The following is an 18,644-nucleotide window of genomic DNA, read 5'->3' as shown; positions in this document are numbered from 1 at the left end:
CCAGGGGGTGCATCAGCACAGCCACCCTCTGCCTTTGCAAGACCCAATTTTGCATCCGTTTGGAGATGCACGAGATGTCTGTAAGTCCCAGTAGCCACCCGGGGTGTCCGGCAGCCGCTCGTCTTCCCAGCACCACCCGCCTGGCTCCTGCTGCTCCCAGATTAAATATGTGCCGCCTCTTAAAAAGCACATGTGAGTGGAACAGCGGAGATAAGCTAAACGGGAGAAGTTCAGGGGATTATGCACTGATTAAGTTATTACTAACGTGAAATGAGCTGCGCTGAGATGAAACAGGAGCTTTATTTTCTGTTGCCTGGCTTTGGGCTCGGGGCTGCCTGTCACTAGACAGCAGAACAAACTGGGAGCCGGGAGCTCGTGTATCCCCCGGCACTTCCAACACAGCAGCGGGTCGGTGCTGTGCAAGCCCTTAGGAAGCAGAGTGTTAAAGGGGGCTGGGAACTGGGGGCCTTCCCTGCTTGCGGGGGGCAGTTGCTGAGATGCAGCACTTGAGACAGAGCTATTTCCAGTGCTGGGGCACCCACCCTTTAGCAGATTTGGGTAGAGAAGAAATTATTCTTTGCGACAGGAAAATCTGGTGCTGCTGGGAGGATATGCTGGCGGAGGACTACCTATTTGCTCCGTTTCCCATGCTTTTCCTTAAGCATCCCCTGTAGGCTGCTGTCAAAGGCAGGATGCTGGGCTAGGTGGGTCCTGGAGAGTGAAAAATAGAAGTGCAAAATGAAAGGCTGATGGTTGGTGCTTGAGAATAAAATTGGTTTCCTGTAAGCCCTCGGGAGAGGCTGGATCGGGTGGACGAGTCAGGAGTTTATGCCTGGAGAGGGAGGCGAGGAGGCTGGATGTGGGGCTGCTGTAACCGCTGGCTATCAGGAGCTGCAGCAGCCCAGCTGGATTTGGGCACAGGCAGGGTGATGTGGGGGGGGCTGCAGGTCTGTTGGCAAAGCCGGGGAGGGGATATCCAGGGACACCAGGGCTCCGAGATGGTCCATACACCACCGAGCCCATCGGCGGGGCTGGGGAGCGCAGGGCTGCGGGCAGCTCTGGGGCTGAAGCTGTGGGGAGGGGGATTTTCTCGGCTGACACGGCAGTGCCCAGCCTGTGACCGTGTCTCGCTTGCTCTTTGTGTGCCTGCAGTGATGGGCGCGCTGGAGTCCCGAGGGGTGCTGCGGCGAATGAGCGACATGCTGGAGATGCTGATGAAGAGGATGGACATCCTGGCCAGGCTGGAGAATAGCACTGACTTCCACAAAGGGGATGAAGCGCGATTCCCTCTGGACAGGTCAGTCGGCCGCACCGATCCCCGTGCAGACCCCGAGGAGCGGCGCTGGGCTCAGGGGCTTTGCAGGAGCAAAAAACCCCGATGTGCTGCGTGGGGTCGGGCTGAGCTGCTGCGTGGGGATGGCGGAGCCCAGCAGGGCACGGGGCTGGGGCAGATCTTCTGCAGTCTTATTGTTTGCCATTTCTGGAAACCTTTTCATCTGGGATTTCTGAAATTACTGTGAATTTTGGGGTTACCTGTAGCACCCGTCCCAGCTGCTAGTGTTGCAGCGTGGGAGGGTGTCTCTCCACCACTGTGCTGTGGGAGAGCTGGAGGTGGGACTCGCCGATGGCTGGAGCAGTCCCTGGTCCGTGGGCTGTGCTCCTTCTGCCATTAAATCCCGGAGCAAACTCCAGCCGGTTTCTTCGTGCCCATATTCCTCGGGTAGCTGTGGAAGTGATTGTTGTTTGAAATCCAGGGCTGATGCGTTCAGCCTCAGAGTTGAGCAAGGCTTAAAACGAAAGAGGAGGAAACTGTCAGGCCCCAAAGGCTCGCGGCGCAGAGCTTGGCGTCCTGGCTCGCCGGGATGCGAGCACCGCATCCGTCCCGGCCACCAGCTTGAGAGACGCCATCAGGCCTTCCCGTCGTGACATGCCAATTTGCTAAAGAGACATTCCCCTTTGCTTTGAGAGCCTTTAAACATTTATTAACACTAATTTGGCTCTCACGCCAAGGCCTGCAAAAATGGTAACTAAAGGGACTTGAATGTGGAGGGGCAGAGATAAAAAAACCGAGGAGCAGCGCTTGGGAAAAACTTTGCAATGCAAAAAAAAAAAAAACCAGCCAGCATAGATTTTGCTGAGGTGGAGTCACAGGGGACACGTGAGCCGTGGGTGGCGGGGACGTGACGTGCAAAGGGCTCCTCTGCCCCGTGCTGTGCCGCCGGCGCGGGAGCCGTCAGGATGCACTGCAGCTCCTGCCCGGCATTCCCACCTCTGCCTCCTGCCGTGGCCCTGCTCGACAGCCAGCAGGGATTCCTCTGCCTCCCTGTTTCTGTCGTCTTTTCCATCGCTTCTCTTACAAGTCTCTTTTGCGCCTATAATGGAAAATAAAGTAAGTGAGCCTGTAATTAAAGGCTGTGCTGTGTCGTACTGCGCGCACACATGAATTACAGCTGCACCGGCAGTCTTGGAGTGCATGGTCCTGCCTTTTAAGTAGCATTATTTCAACCACTGCAAAATATAATGGTAATGACAGGTGCTGGGGATTTTGTTGTTGCGAGGCTGGCTGGTACCCAAGTGTACAAGGAGAACAGCGGTAATCCTGGAGAGGAATGGACAGGACTGTAACAGGCAGGGGCTGGAAGGTACTCGCTCACATTTGATGATTTTCTTGGCCAATCTCATGTTAAAAGGACCAGTAATTTCAGGTGATGGTACCTTCTGTACACCAGCAGCCAAGAGATAAACTTAAAAGCATTTAATATGAACTGGCAGCAGTTGCTACAGATGGGGATCTCGCGTTTCAGATCTGCCGTGACTCTGGGGCCATCGCTTGGAGAGACCGGAGAGGATGGGAGCTTATGGACTCAGCACATGAAAACAGCCTTGGGTTTGTGTACGTGTTGAGATTACAGATGTCTTTTTTTTCACAAACAGAAAATTAGGGACAACTAGTTTATCACATTTTGCTCCTTATAAATGACCCCTTAAGTGCATTCAAGTCCCTTCACCTGATCCTGTGTCAAAATCTGTCATCTTGTTCTCACCTAGCCTCTGAAGATCAGGTTTTGGTCACGGGGCAGAGCATCTCCAGGTGAAGCAACCATCGTGGAGGGGTTTCTTGTGGGTGGGTTTTTGCTGTGATGATCTGTAACGAAGCACCGGCAGCATTTGCTGACACTTGCGAAGCGTTTCCTGAGTGCTCCCCTCCTTCCCTGCAGCCCCCCGGGTTTGGCTGAGGTCTGTGGTCAGAGGGGATGTGTTGGGAGCGTTACAGCTGTGCTGGGTCTGAGCGGCTCTGCCTCTGCTGCTGGGCGCTCCCTCGCCCATAGCGACCTTTCTTGTGCCGCTCCCTGCCCTCCTTTGCCGGGTGCACGAGGCAGCTGGAAGGGTGCAGAGCCACGGCACCCCGTCTGCCACCCTTCTCCCGGGAGAGCCCAGCTCTGGGCCGACCCCCCGCGCTGGTGGATGCTCCCCAGAGCCGTGTGGAGCATCCCGGGGGGAGGCAAAGAGCAGCCGGTGCAAAACCTGAGCTGGGACCCCGCGGAGCTGGGGAGACGCTTGCTGAGGTTTCTTGGGGGGCAAGTGGCTGCAGCCCGTGGGGACTCCCTGTGCCGAGGGGGAGCAGGAACCACCAGCCGCACCAGGACCCAGCGGTGTGTCCTGAACCCGGATCAGCCCCGGGGCCGCAGAGACGCCCTGGTGCTGTTCGTTATTAGGGGCCTCGGATTCCACCGAGGGCTTGTTTCCACCTTCCCTCCCTGTCTCTGTCTCTTTGATCACCAGTGACTGACTCAAAGCTGTCAGCAAAAGATGATACAATTAAAGGGTGCTAATTTCAAAGGGATTTTATTCTTTAAATCATCTCTGGTTAACGCAGTGGCCGCCTTTGTCTCCTTCCCTGCTCAGCAAAGCCATGAGCACGGGCTTTGCAATTCCACCTGTGCAAAAGCCGGTTAATTCTTGTTTTTACAAAGCGCTCTCCTGCTTAATGTTGGATCTCCAATGAGATCAGGAGGGCTTGGGTTTGCCAAGCCCAAATGAAGAGGTGAAGGGTGTGGTGGGCTTTATGGCATAGCCCCATAATTAATCACTCGCAGCCCCCGTGAGTGCTGTCCCCTACCAGTGCCGCTCTGGCGGAGGGCAGGGGTGGCTTCCCCACTTGGAAAATACAAGGAGGGATTTAAATATACAGGCTGTAATTAATGACCTGCTTGGGAAGCTTTTCGGCTGCCAGGGCAGGCAGCTTTATGTGGCTGAAAATTACCCCGAGATCTTTCTGGCTCCATAGTGCTGTCTGATTGAATACTCCGGAGGCGCCTCTGCATGTAGCCCACCAGCCTCCTGCAATGCTTTGGATAAAACTGTTGGAAAAGGCAAATGTCCAACACCCTCCCTAGAAGAGCTGCCCAGGGGCTCTGTGGGATGTCACGCTGGGGTAAGGGGGCACAGGCTGCACCCCAACACCGGCCTGCTGTGCCCCCCCCCCCCGAGCATTGCTGGATCCCCTCTGCCCGCACCCTGCCCGTGTTGGGAAGGTGAGGGATGGGTTCCCTAACGAGGGCGAGCAGCCTGCCACTCAGCTGCAGGAAAATCAATACTGCTGTTAATTGAAAGCAACCCTCGTAAATCATCAGAGGGGAAGGAAATGAGAAGTACTTACGGAGCCTCCTGGAGAGCTGTGTACTGGGCAAGGGAAATATTAGTTTGCAGTGGAAGTATTGGTCCCCCACTGGAAAGCGCCTGGGAGGGAAGGAGGGGGTATGAAGTGGCTGACCCACGCCAGCACCACGACCCAGCAGTGCTGGGGCTCGGAGAAGCCCTTCTCTGGGGCCAGGCTGTCCCTGACCTGCCCCGTGCCCGGGGAGGTGGTGGCAGGGAAGACCGGAGTCTGCAGTGCTGGCATCCCCGGTTGTCCTTCTTCCCCACATAGCGGTTAGCCTGCAAAGGGTGTTATTTGCTAACAACTGATTCATCTTCAAGCTTAATTACTGCCAAAGCTCAGTTAATTTCCACACACTTTAAGTATTTGTTCTTGTAATGATTACATGACTCCATATTCCCCCAGTAATTAAAAGTCTCACAATATGACACTAAATGGGTGATGTTCCTGCATCCTGCCAGCCTGGCTCTATTAATTCTTGAATTGTCACTGTTGATAAGCTGGCTTGAGAGAAATTGCTGCCAGATGCCACGGTCCCCTGCTGTCCGAGTGAGCCTAGAGCGGTCTTTGACCCCTCCGCCCATCGTCTCCCCGTCCCCTCAGCGCGCTGTGGGGCTCGGCGAGGGCATCTGCAAGGTGAGGCTGGTGCTGCATGGTGTGAAGGCTGTCCAGAGCGGGCAGAGCCCCAAAGCAGCCCGCAGAGAAGGCGAGACCTGTCCCGCAATCCAGCCCAGCTTTGCTGGGTTGTAGCTTTGCTGAGCAGAGCTTGGCTGCGGGAGAAGCATCTTCTCTTTGATGCTGCCACAGGCAGCCAGCGCTGGAGGAGCCTTCCTCCCTGGTGCTCTCCTTCCTCACAGGTCCTGCAACCTGTTTCATCCTGGCAGAGGCAGTGAGTTGTTTCTTGCCAGCTCCTGAGGACGTCTGCAGCCCAGTCCCAGAGGCTTTCAGTGTTAGCTTAGAGGGGATGGGCACAGCGCAGGGGATCACAAGGACCCCTCACTTCTGGTGTCCCCATCGGGGTCAGGGGAGGAGAAGCATGGGGAAATTGATGCCTGGCAGCTGAGATAAATGGCTTTTGCCTCGAAGGCAGAGCGGGGAGGTGGCTGTGTACCATTAGCAGGGCAGCCAGGGAAACAGGATCCATCCATGTGCCCCCACCTTGCCTGAGGGCTCTGGGCTCACTGGGGGAAACCTGCAGCTGCAGGATGATGGGCAGCGCCAGCGCGGCAGGGGTATAGGTGTCCATGTGTGCCCAGGTCACTCACACCCTCCCCTCCTGCTCCCAGGCTTGTACCTCCCCCATCACCTCCGGCTCAGTTTGAACCTAATTCTGCAGTAGGCTTTGCTTTCTGTTTGTTTTGTGCCTTTCCGTCCTGAAATATTGATATGCTGGAGGCTGCTTTATCACAGGGCTTTGCAAATGAGGCTTCTTGATGCATTAACACGTGGAGGCAAAGTGCTGTCGCTGGCGTTTTTGTGCCGTGGTTGTTTGTGTTGTCTCAGGCGGCTTGTAGAAGGAAAGCCCTCGGCACCTGGTGCCCCAGGATGGGCAGAGCCCTGGGCTTTGCGGGGCTGGTGATGCTGCTGGGAGGTGGGCAGGAGCGTGGCACCAGGGTGCCTTTGCCCAGGCTGTGTCTGATTTACCCTACAAGGAAAATCAGGTCCCGTTAGCCCTCCATCAGGTGTCCCTGATTTGGGAGCAGCTGGGAGCAAGCAGCCCCCTGCGGAGGGTCAGGCTTGGGGGCTTCCCAACTGGGGGGGCACGGGTGCCATGGAGGGGGGTGTCTGGGGAGGCTGTACTGCTGATGCAGTAGAAATGCAAGCTGCCAGAATAACCCTTCCAAAATGAAGCAGAGCGTGCCCATGAAATACCCAGCTGGCAAAGGAAACGTGAGGCTGAGGGCTGTAGAAAAGCATGGGCTCGGGAGAGCGTCTCGTCCAGGGGATCCCCTGCCCTGTGGATCGTGGTCAAAACTGGGTGTTTCTGGCCTAATCTTTTGGCAGGTCCCTCTTAGTCGAGGCTGCCAAGGCTGGCAACGTCTTCACGGCTCACCAAAGGCACTTTCTCGCAGCCTGCATCGGGCTGCTCAAGCACATGGGCATAAATCAGATCTATTTGCTTCAATCAAGTGTAGACTAACGTACATCCAAGTGACGATCCTGTAACCCTTCTGTCCGTGACCCTTTGTGTTCACATAAATAAAACCTGCTGCTGCCCGGGCACGTGGCTCAGCTCGGCGCTGCTCTGGGGGTAAGGAGGAAAGCGAGGGTTTGGGCTTGTCGCTTTGGCTTCGTGTTCTGCTTGGGAAGGGTCTCAGAGCGCTTCGTAGCATTCATAAAATATTTTAATGAATGATCTCGGTTATACTTTGCTGGCAAGTTGTCCCTACGTTGGCGAGATATTTTCTTTGATTGGAAAGTTGGCTTTCATAATTTTTTTTCCATGAAATTTGTTGCCAGCTCCCTAAAACGGCAGCGCCCTCCCCTGGGGTGTGCAGCCGTGGGGTTTGGGTTAGCGCGGGGTCTGGTCCTCTGAATGCATTTGTGTGAGAAATGTCACCCACAGTAAACTGAAATGAAAATAGATGGAAGTACTTCAGTGAGTCAAATGCTCTGGTGTTTATCATGCGATTTATTACGCAAGCTGGAGTTGGAGGAGTTCAGGCAGGGCTCGGCCCATGCACCATCCGATATTTGCTTCAGACGAGTTTCCCAGGAACGTTCCTGCCCTGAAATATTCTCTGGCCTATTTGCCCGGGGTGAATTCCCAGAGAGTGCAAACACGGCCAGAGCGAGCTCAGGTCTCTGTTCGGGTGTTCATGGAGGGGAGGCCGAGCTGTTTGTTTCAGCCCTGAGATGTAATGGGAAAGATTGCAATATACAGAGGTACCAGAACTTGCATTGGAAGCATATGCTGGTGTGGGATTTTTTAAAGTATTTTTATTTATTTTTAAATTTTTAGCCGGTTGACTGGCTGGAGCTGCCAGTAAAGCATAAACCCGCTTCTCAGTAATATGGGCCTTCTCATACGTGGCTCTCGGGGAGGCTGCAAAGCTGGGTGTAGCATCCCCACCCTTGCCCGACACCGGGAAGGGCACTGAGGAGCAAAACAACCTGGCAGAGCCCGCGCTGGGGCTAGCGAAGCAGCGAGCCCCGTGCCTCGGCCCCAGCATTTCCCTCCCGCCCAATGTTGCTATAAATTCCTGCCAAGCTGATAGCATCCAGGGCTTTGGGCCTTTGCTCTGCTCCCTGGGGGTCTGAGCCTTTCCCAAGCGGGGCAGGGCATGGTACCCTCCCCGCACTCCCCGTCACGGCACCCGGGGGGCTCGGCCGTTCTGCGCGGAACACGAGCTCAAACCGAGCCAAGGTTGTTTATCCAGGCTCAGGGTAATAGCCCCAGCGCTGGAGTTACGGGGATTAAAACCAGGATTACAAGCCAAGTAAGCACAAAGCGCGCGGCTGAGCCTGGTGAGCGGGGCACCCTCGCGGCCACTGCCGTGTCTCCCGCTCCACCCCCCGTTGGGAGCGTCAGTGCTGGGGGACCGTGACCCAAAATTTAGGGAGCGCATCAGCTGCCCGGTATAACCCCCTTGTGCCCGTGTTCCTGTCCTGGCTCCCTCCCCGTGGGCAGCCTGGCTCCCGGCCCTTCAGGTGCAAGCCCCCTCGAGAGGATGCAGAGATGCGCACGGGGGAAGTGATCCCTGAAAAAGTTCTGCCTCCAGCGTCAGGGAGGTTTACTTGGATCCTCTTATGCCAGAGGAGCAAAGCTTGTAATTGCTCCATCTTAGAGATTTAAATAGCTTTTTTAAGTCACCCAGCACTTGGGTGAGGGCTTTTTCCCGCATCCCTGGGGACGCCTTGGCTTTCCTCGGCTTGTCCCCCACCGCCTGTGGGGCAACTCTGAGCTCGCCCCACCGGGGTGGGTGGATGGGGAGAGGAGCCTGAGCCCATGGCGTGACCTGCTGGAGGTGCCCCAGGGGTTCATTTCTCCAGGAGCTACCCCAGCTGTTTTCACGGGCAGCACCCTGAGTGCTGCAGCGGGAGCCAGGAGGATGGGAAGGCCCTTTCCCCCGTGCTGGGAAGGGTTACCCACCAGAGCTGCCTCTGGGGGTTCGGCTCCCCGTCCTGGTGAGCGAGGCTGTCGTGGGGCTGGATGTCGCGGGGTGACTTTTGTCCCTGGAGCAGGGAAGCAGTGGGAGCGCAGCACCAGCCCGGGCACCCTTCCCAGCTGCTTTCTGCTCTGCTTTGGGTCTTTAGGCAAAAAAAAAAAAATCCTTAAAGAGGCAAATGGCAGCGCAGACATTCTAATGAGCAAGTTGAAATCCTTTGGTAAACTGCTCTGTGCAAATGTTGCGTTTGTTGATGTATTATCTTCAAAACATCTGCTTTTCTCCATCTGTATCGGTCTTCCCAAAGTCACTGCTTTCACCAGTTAATAGCAAGAAATATCGGATGAGCAAGCAAATATGTTTAGGGCTTGTATTATGAAGACAACACACAAATAGAAAGAGATTCATCTTTTCATAATGCCACTTTTATAAAAGGCAATAAAAATACAGTGCCTTGTAAAGGGATAAACAGGCTGAATCTGAGCTGCTGCTGCAGGGTTGGGGACAAGAGACAATGTGAAGGGAACCAAATTAATGCATGAAAAAGTAAAGGAGAACTCAACCTCTGGCTATATTATATGGCAAATGATCTGCCAGTAGGGAAAGATACATCTTAATAGCAGTTTTTGAAACGAGACGAATACTGTATACAGTGTGTTATAAGGCATAGTGTGATCTGAATCTTAATCAACATGGGGAAATATAAATCTGAAACTAATAAAGATGAAATCAATATTGATGGTTAGAAGTAAAAGTACTGTATTTGCTGTAGTAAACGGTTTTAAGGTCCCAGGGAAAAATTTGTGCTAGAAAACCCACAGTAATTTACTATAGTTTCAATAGCTGGCACAGCCCCAGCGCGTTTTGGTGGCATTTATATTGTCGCTATAGAAAAATTTAAAAAGCAACAAGGAGGAAGGAAAAAAAGCCCGTCGCTGCTCCCTGTGCAGTGGTAGCACTGGGGTGAGTTTTATTTCCACTGGGCTGGCGGAGGCCGTGCTGGCATCCCAGCTCGGACGGAGACACGCGGTGGGATATTCCCCTCTGCGTAGCTGTCACTGAGCACAATAAGCCACTTACCTTGTCCTTCCCGGTGTCTCCAGTTACTAAGAGCAAGGCATCAAATTCTGACAAGCTACAGAAAACCTTTTTGCATTTAAGGTTTCGCTTTAAATATCTTATTTTCTTGTCCTCTGCCCAGGTGACAAATCCCTGTAATGATAGGTGACGCAACTTACGCTTAACCTTCTTGGCATCTCTTTTATACATTAAATGAAACTTGCTGCTCAAGCGATAGCCTTGTTGTCCAGCAGATAAAAGATAAACACACTGAAGTGGCTGGCTCGGTGCTGCTTGTGTTAGTGCTAGCACCAGGGCTCGTCAGCGCTGCCGATGTGGTGCGTGGCCCCTCACCCAAGCATGAAACCCCTCATTCAAAGTCATGGGCATTTGGAGGAAACTGGCTTGACAAGTAAAGGTGATGAGTGTGCAAGTGGTGGGAGATTTGAGCCTGGCTGCTTGTTTTGGAGGGATGTTTGCTGCAGTTTTTTCATCTTCTTAATATATGCCAAGAGCCATGGTGGACACTGAATCACGTGCCGCTTTTCGGTAACCCCCTGCGTTTCGGGGGAAGCCTCACAGAGCCCACCCGACGTGGCTGTCTTGTCTACGAGAACTGGAAGCGCTGGCTCGGTGTGATGGTCAAACGCACGTTTTACATCAAAGGGCTCTGAGCCAAAATCTTTGTGTTTGGGGAGCAGCTGTAGCTTACAGGAGCTGGGCAAGCTGGCATAGATGCTGGGCCAGATCCATCCCCCGGTGGAAACTGCCACCGGGGCCAGAGCTCAGGCAGGGCTTAGGCAGCCTGTGAGGCTGAGCCTGGAGGAAAGCTTTAGGATAACGATCCTGATCTTTGAACACGTTTGTGGGTGCCCAGTGCTCGGCCCTGGCTGAGCTGTGGTCTGGAGGTCACTGGAGAGGAGATGGGGACTGAGGTTGCTGTTGGCTTTTGGGTTTCACCTAATTACTTGGGTGTTTGGGAGCTGGTTTGAACCCAAGTGGGAATTGGGATAGCTTCCTTGTGGAGCTAGAAGTTGGATCGTGGGCTCATTTGGTGCTCTGAAGCACAGGAGCAGGGCTGCCATGGCTGTGCTCATCCTTTCTCCTTTCCATGAGTGGTGGAGAAACCTGTGGAGCATGTCCACCAAGCTGACATCCCTCTCCTGTTGTGGAGCAGGACATTGGGCTCGCTGGCTCTAAACTCACTGCATCCTTGGGACGTTTGCTCCTAAACTGCCCACCCCAGCTTTTTGCAGTTTATTGAGCGTGTGTGCATCACCTGCATGGTCTGATGTCTGCTTGCTGGTGGAAAAAGAGTTGCAGAAACAGGGGCGTTGAGGGCTTTCAGGGCTGGCTGAGCTGTGCAGCCCTCAGACCATGCGTATGTTATCTCCTTGGAGCCACGCTCACAAGCAGAGCTCATCACAGGTCATTTTTGTGCCTGTATTTTACCAGCGTCTCATGAGCAGCCTCCCTGTTGCAGCGGTTACGATAGCCGGCAGGAGACGCGGGGTTTATTCTTTGCAAAAGGTTGAAAGTTACTTGTGGGCGATGGTGTCCTCTGCGTTTAATTATTATTTCTTAAAAGCCTAAGATATGTGGCTCCCTGTGGAGGTATGCAGGTTGAGTATTGACGGTCATAAACCATGCCAGGAGGAAAAATGTGGGCTGCTCACTGCTAGCGAATGGACTTTAAATCAGCAACCGAAGCAGTATTGGTTCATAAAACCAGGATTTTTTTAGCCTTGAGGATAGAGGTATTTTAAATCCCAGCCATCGGGTTCACTGATCTGCTGAAGAACAAACATAAAACTTCACCAAGAAGGGCCCGACATCAGCGCATATTTTTTGTGCCAAGAGTATTCAAGGTAGCCCTTTTGGTTTTGCTCATTGCTTATGGCATTTCCTTGTATTATAATGATCTCGGTGGCAGCAGGAGGAAAAACTTATGACCCAGATGCTGCAGAAGGGGGAATTATTTACTGCAATACCGCGCTCGTGGAGACGTGGCTGTTGTTTGCGGTGGGAATGGCAGGCGAGGCATCGGAGGTGGAGAGCCCTCCTTGTCAAGCGTGGCAGGGCACCGCTGCTGACGGATTGAGTTCACTTGCCCTTTTATATATTACATCAGGTTTTAATTGACACCCGGCCTCTTTACAGTGCTCTGTCACTCTGTCTACACAACGCGTTATGTAGATGAGTTTAATGGTGCTGTTTACCCAGGACGGTATTGATTTCGAGGTTTAATTTGCTGGACGGCATACGCAGCTATTCAAACCGGTGGAATCTGATTTCAGGCCTTGGTGGGAAGGTGCCTGCGGGCTTTGCTGGGGCTGCGACGCCCAGCTCAACCCTGGCTCCTGCCGTGCTGCCGATGCTCGCCCTGGCCCTGCACAGCCCTCGCCGCTGCTGCTCGCTGGGGCACCTGGAAATCCACTCACCTGAAGCTTCAATGGATGGGCTGGCTCAGGCCGTCCACGTGTCCTGCATGTCTTGTGTCTGTCTGCAGCCTGCCCCAGGCCCACAGGCTTCCTCGGGCCGCCTCTGGTTTTGTCTTCCTTTCTCCGTATGTTTGGTTTTTTTCTCTCTGTTTTCCCCAGCACGGCTTCCTACATGCACGGCCAATAATCACAGCAGAGGATTTTCAAATATAGCACATCTGAAATAAGAAAAGCAATTTTTTCCAGCCTATTTAATATTTCCCCATGTAAAATGCACAGATGTATCCGTGTTTATCAGCACTCTGGAAAAAATGGCAGAATACTGATTTATGTAGGTTTTTCATCAAACCTCTTGGAAGGCGAGGAGCTCTTTGCCTGGTACGTGCTGGACCAGGCATCCCCGTGTTGTGTTCTGGAGCTAAGTTCAAGCTGGCAAGTTTGCTATGAGCACCCCTGGGTACCACCACTGGGAGATATCAAGTTTTCAAGGTTGTCTTGGTTTTTTCCCCAGGTTCCAGCCAGCAGCCGGGTTGATGGAGAGGATCCAAGCTATAGCTCAAAACGTCTCAGACATCGCAATAAAAGTAGATCAGATTCTCCGGAACAGCCTCCTGAACGGGAAAGGTGAGTGTCCCGAGAGGTCTCCGTGCTCCAAACCTCCTTCAGGTTATGCAGTTGCAGTAGGGAGACCCAGCCAAGCCTAGCACGAAAAGTGTGGTAAAAATGCAGGGGAATGGGTGCTGACCTGAGGTTACCCAACTCACCCCGGTCTGCAGGGCTACGGAGGGCACCTGAAGCTCTTCGGCAGACCTAGGGCTGTTTGTGTCCAGCTCTGTGCGGATGCAGTACGTGGTCGGACCATCTCTTTGAGGGAGACGAGGTCCTGAGTGTGGCCTCAGCCCTTTGAGCTGTTTCCAGGGCTCTCACCTTGCTATTACAGCCAGGAAAAGGAGGCTGCATAGGGAGCCACTCTCCATGGCCTCTTGACAGCAATAACAACGCTCCTAGAAGCGTTGCCTCACTTGGCCCGGGAGGACTCGAGAGCGGGGGAGATCAATCTGCAGAGGAGCGAGACCTGGGAAACCCACGCCTGCAAGGGGGAGGAAGGGTGACAGGTCGGAATTGTTGTCAGAAATAAATGCCACAGAATTAAATGCAAAATTAAAGATGAGGAGCAGAGCCAGCACAAACACCTGGACAACAAACCGTGGTGGTTTGCATCCAAAGCCCAGGGGCTGGCGTCCAGCGCCAGGAGAGACGTTCCCGTCCCACCCTGGCAGTGCTGTGAGGACAGCTGGGCTCTCCAGATGTTTCTCCACATGGCTGAGTGTTTCCCGAGGTCTGGGCTGGCATCATCAGGTAGAAGGTGCTTCCGATGCCTCTTCCACCTCATGCTTTTTCAGTTACAGGCAAAGGAGGGTTTATGGGAGGGGCGTTGTCTTTTATTAATCCAACCACAGAAGAGAAAAAATCCTGTTACCATTTTTAGCAACTTTTGTGCCTTATTCTGGAGCTGGTCCGGGGCGGGGGCTGAGTCTTCTCTTGACAGCTCAGCAGGACAATTTTTATTGCAAGTTTATGGTGTAAAGGCTGTCAAGTGCTTCCTTAGATACTGCAGCCTGCTTATGGATGATTAACGGGAGCGTGGTTAGGTGGGACCCGGGGTCTGGACCAGGCTGAGAGCAGCAGGGAGGTGCTATAAAGACTCCTGGTGAGATCTAGGAAGGGGGAATGCACTCTCAGTGTTGAAGCAAGGCTGGGGTGTTTCCTCTGTTTCCTCCCTGCCCTCGGGGAAGATGCTTCACATCTTGGTGTCCTGCTCCATCAAGTGGGATGGGGCTGTCTGCCGGCCCAGCTGCGGTGCCGATGAACGTGCTCGGGGGCTGGCAGTCCCGTCCCATCCCAGCATTTGTAGCTGCTCCACCAGCACGTCCCAACTCTCCCCGTGCCCAAATTGTCTTTCTGCAGTGGTGGAAGGCAGGAGGGACCAGTGCGAGGTGCCCCGGGACCCCAGGTACCCTGACTGTGCTGGGAAAGTGGAGGTAAGTTGGGGTTCCCTGTCTGGGAGGGGATCTTGACCTAAGGTGGAAGCTGCTGGGAAGGGCACAAAGCAATGGCCCTGGGGGTTAAACTGGGAGGGGGATGCTGCCCAGAGTAAAACTGTTTGCTTTAAAATGGGAACGGTGCAGAAGGAGGAGCAGAGCCAAAGACGTGGAAAGCACAGCACGGCTGTGCTGTAAGGAGAAAACAGGTGGTGTCCAACCTCCTCTGGGAGCCTTTCCTATGCTAATGTAACTGTTTTCCCCCAATAATGAGGCACAGACCTTCAGTTTTAGTCATGCGAAGTACTGAAACCCTGTTATCCAGAGGTGTGCAGGCAGCAGTAGAGCGTTGGCCGGTGTCTGGGGAATCATCTCAGCATGGCACAGAAGAGCATCTCATATAGGTGGCCAGGACCTCCATCTCAAATAGGATGTCCTGCCTGACCCACCCTGCTCTTTACACCTGAATGCAGCCTGGCATTTGGCCCAGAGCATGATTGCTTCATCAGAGAGTGTATTTACATCAACTAATTAAAAGCACCTCCCTCTTCCCTCCCCTTCCCAGCCTTCTGCTTCAAGCTCAGGCTTCTGCAGGGCCGAGTCTCCCTGAAAAGATGTCGAAGGGTGTATTAAAGTGATGCTGGTCATTGTGTTTTCCTCTTCCCCTCATGCTAGGCATCCTTTCCTTCCACCATTTGAATAAATTCAGAGTGTAATTTAATTGTGGAAGGTCATAATTTGATCTCCTGTCTGGGCGATTGCTGCGTGTTACATATTGGGCACGGCGACCTGTCTCCCGAGTAGATTTGTTTTTGTAGTTGAATTAGGAAGAGGCTGGCAAGAGCCATTGCAGGGGATGATAAATCGCTGCTCCAGTTGCTGGTTATTCTCCTTCCTGTGAAATCATCCCCGGGGATCACCGGTAGGTCTGTCTCCTTGCCCCGCTGCACCTGGGGCGATGAGATCAGCAGCTCGGCTTGCTCCGCAGCAAGGCTAATGAGAAGAAAACCCTGTGGTGTACCATTTCCTAGGGATTAATGGCTGTGCCCCTGGGGAAGGCACATGCTGGTGCTGGAGCCAGTGCTAGAAACCCGTGGAGCCCCTAGCAAACCCTCCTGGCTCTTCCTCTGCCCGTGTGCCCTGGAGGCACTGGGCAGGCAAACCCCGGCACTGGTGCTGGGTGCGCACTGGTTTGCAGCCCTTTATCCACCTTCTGCCCTTCATCTCTAGCTCCCAGCTAGAGAAAGGTGATGAAGAATAGAGGCTGCCCGTATCAGGGGCAGCTCACAGGGCTGCCACGTCCCCTCCTGGCTGGAGGACGAGCCCCACGTGTTTCTTTGCCCCCTTGCAGTGGATGAGGGCCAGGTGGACCTCCGACCCCTGCTATGCGTTTTTTGGTGTGGACGGCACCGAGTGCTCATTCCTCATCTACCTCAGCGAAGTCGAGTGGTTCTGCCCTCCCCTGCCATGGCGAAACCGGACGGCAGCTTTGCCTTCCCCCCCGCCGCTGCCCCGGGTGCAGGTAAGGTGGGGACAGCCCGTGCCCGGCCGTTCCCAGGGGGCTTAGGGGAGGTGATGGCTTCAAGGCTGCTGGAAATAAATATTCCTAGAGCCAGTGGCGTCAGCAGAGCCACGATGCCGTGCGTGGGCTTTTATAGAATCACAGAATGGTTTGGGTCGGGAGGGACCTTTAGAGCCCACCCAGCCCAACCCCCCGCAGTGAGCAGGGACATCCCCAGCTCGACCAGGTCGCTCAGAGCCCCGTCCAGCCTGACCTTGAGTGTTCCCAGGGACGGGGCATCTCCCACCTCTCTGGGCAACCTGGGCCAGGGTTTCACCACTCTCAGAGTAAAAATTTCTTCCTTATACCCAGTCTGAATCTCCCCTCTTTTAGTATAAAACCATCACCCCTTGTCCTATCGCAACAGGCCCTACTAAAAAGTCTGTCCCCATCTTTCTTATCAGCCTCCTTTAAGTGCTGGAAGGCCACAATAAGGTCTCCCCACAGCCTCACCTTCTCCAGGCTGAGCAACCCCAACTCTCCCAGCCTGGCCTTGTAGGAGAGGTGTTCGATCCCTCGGAGCATTTTTGTGGCCTTCTCTGGACCCGCTCCAGGAGGTCCATGCCTTTCCTGTGCTGAGAAACCTGGGATGTCAGGGGATGCTCTGGGTGCAACGGGGCCCCTGGGATTTGGTGCATAAATGGAGGAGCTCCGCTCTCAGGTCTAGTGGCACCAGGGGAAGCTGTCCCTCCAGGAAGGACCCATGGCACCTCCGCCAGCCCCCGTGGCGGCTGCTTTCCCTACGCTCAAAACGCAGAGCGTACTCCTTTCCTAGGCAGCTTTCCAGAGCGACCTGGCTCACCTGCTGGAGCTGATCGGCACGGGCAAGGAGTCCCTCAGCTTCATGAAGAAGAGGATCCGGCACCTGGCCCAGCAGTGGCTGCGGGCGGCTCGGCGCCTCAAGCAGAAGCTGAAGGGCCAGCAAAGGGACCAGAAATACGTATGAGCAAATTGCATGGGGTGGATGGAAAAGCTGAGCCCTTGGGGACATGGGCAGCGGACGCGAGCAGGCTGGGAGGAAGGTTTATTTATGGAAGCACGTGGGTGTGCAGGGTTGGGTCCGCAGGTGCAACTCTGCGTTCAGGGCATCGCAGGACTGGCGTTGCTGAACGGTGGGGTGAATTTCAGACCTGGTGGGTGGGAGATGATGTTCAGCCAGCAGACTGCTGTCGGCTGTGGGCAGGGAGGTTGGCACATCTCCTCCGCAGAGGTGCCGAGGTTGCCGGCCCTCCCGGTCATGTTTTTGTGGTGCCCTGCCCCTCGGTCCCTGCGTGCTGGGAGATCTGGCTCCACTCTGCGGGACGGATGTGATGTACATCAGGAACACGGGCCTGGTCCCAAGAGCACCAGTTGATGGGAGCTGGTAGTCTCTGACTATTGGGTCTTTGCTAATTGGACATAGATCACTTGTCTTTACAGCCGAATGATTTCCCTGAGTAATTACAGCCTGCCAAAGGAGCTGGAGGGACTCAGGGACTGCAAGTAATTTTGGGCTGGAGAACTCAACTTGTCCCTTTCCCCCCAGCACTGAGCCCTCTCTTTGTCTCTCCAGATCTTGATCCATATTGGCTTCCTGACGGAGGAGTCGGGGGATGTTTTCAGTCCGCGGGTGCTGAAGGGGGGCCCGCTGGGTGAGATGGTGCAGTGGGCTGACATCCTGGCTGCCCTCTTCCTCCTGGGACACAGCCTGAGGGTCACAGTCTCCCTGAAGGAGCTGCAGAGGTGGGTGCTGTGGGTGCGCGGTCCCCCGCCCCGAGAGAGTCTGCCCCGCGTGTGTGTGGGTGGCATCAAGGTTTGCATGAAAGCATGAGGTCTGCAAAGGCTCAGGGGTGGCTTTTCCTCTCCTGCATCTCAGGGAGCGCTGGTGCTGTGTTGTGCAAGTGTTGGGTGGGTGCAGACGACCAACGTCATGGCTGGGATTGATCCCATCCCTTCTGCATCCCAGGAAAGTGAGGAGGACTGGTGCAAACTCAAGCTTTGCAGCAGGGCTTTGCATGGGGCTGACGTGAAGATGTCTGGGGCAGGGCTCTGCCCTGTGGTCCCAGCGCTGGATCTGAGCAGCATTAATCCCTTGCTCTCAGCACGCAGCATCACCCTTGTCCCCTGATGCCTGCCTAGGGCAGGGTATGGGAACGGCTCCCTTCTACCCCCCCCCCCATTCCCCAGGGATGCTCTCAGTGGGGCTGGTGGCCGTGTGACTGCAGGATGCAGGTGTCCTGCAGGTCGCTGGCTCTCCCCACCGTGCACGGCTGTGCTCAACCCCAGTGGCTTTGCCGGCGTTGTTTGAGCAGTGACTGTGCTCCCTTCCTTCCTTCCTTCCCTCCCTCCCTTCCTGCTCTGTCTCGAGGCAGGCAGCTGGGGCAGCTGCCAAAAATAACCTGCATCCCTTGCAGGGGGGGTGGCAGCTGCCGAGGAGTCCCTCCTCAGGAGGTGCTGGGGGTGGCTTCGAGACCTGCGGGGGGAATTTGCTGCTGCTGGGGCACTTCCCAGAGAGGGATGGGCGTCTTCTGCCATGGGATATGGGGCGACGCAGGGTGAGAGTGTGCAGCTATGCCACCCTACAAGTGTCTCTAGACAGCACCCTGTCCCCAAGAGGGACCAATATTAGATGGAAAAAGTAAGAGGGAGAAGATAACCATGTGCCGCGTGCCACTCTGCTGATGTAGTTCTGTTATTACCAGGCTGACGCTGCTGCCTCCTGTAACCTCGCAAGGTTTCCTCGCCTCCTGTGAGACATGTCGCATTGAGGGCAAGTGCCAGGGAAAATGTAAA

General features: G+C 54.7%; 1 protein-coding gene across 1 annotated transcript in view; it reads left to right on the top strand.

Annotated features, from left to right (window-relative positions):
- Positions 1–18,644, top strand: part of MGAT5B (alpha-1,6-mannosylglycoprotein 6-beta-N-acetylglucosaminyltransferase B) — a 72,507-nt gene that overhangs the window by 24,220 nt on the left and 29,643 nt on the right. Inside the window, exons 3-8 of the mRNA XM_075111072.1 lie at positions 1,153–1,297; positions 12,781–12,893; positions 14,238–14,311; positions 15,663–15,833; positions 16,648–16,812; positions 17,425–17,594. Coding sequence (XP_074967173.1) covers positions 1,153–1,297; positions 12,781–12,893; positions 14,238–14,311; positions 15,663–15,833; positions 16,648–16,812; positions 17,425–17,594 — 838 coding nt within the window. The remainder of the gene's footprint in view (positions 1–1,152; positions 1,298–12,780; positions 12,894–14,237; positions 14,312–15,662; positions 15,834–16,647; positions 16,813–17,424; positions 17,595–18,644) is intronic.

The sequence above is a fragment of the Phalacrocorax aristotelis genome, chromosome 16, assembly GCF_949628215.1.
Source record: "Phalacrocorax aristotelis chromosome 16, bGulAri2.1, whole genome shotgun sequence".
Classification (NCBI taxonomy): Eukaryota; Metazoa; Chordata; class Aves; order Suliformes; family Phalacrocoracidae; genus Phalacrocorax; species Phalacrocorax aristotelis.
The sequence above is the reverse complement of the archived record's forward strand: the minus strand, read 5'-3'. Positions and strand labels throughout refer to the sequence as shown.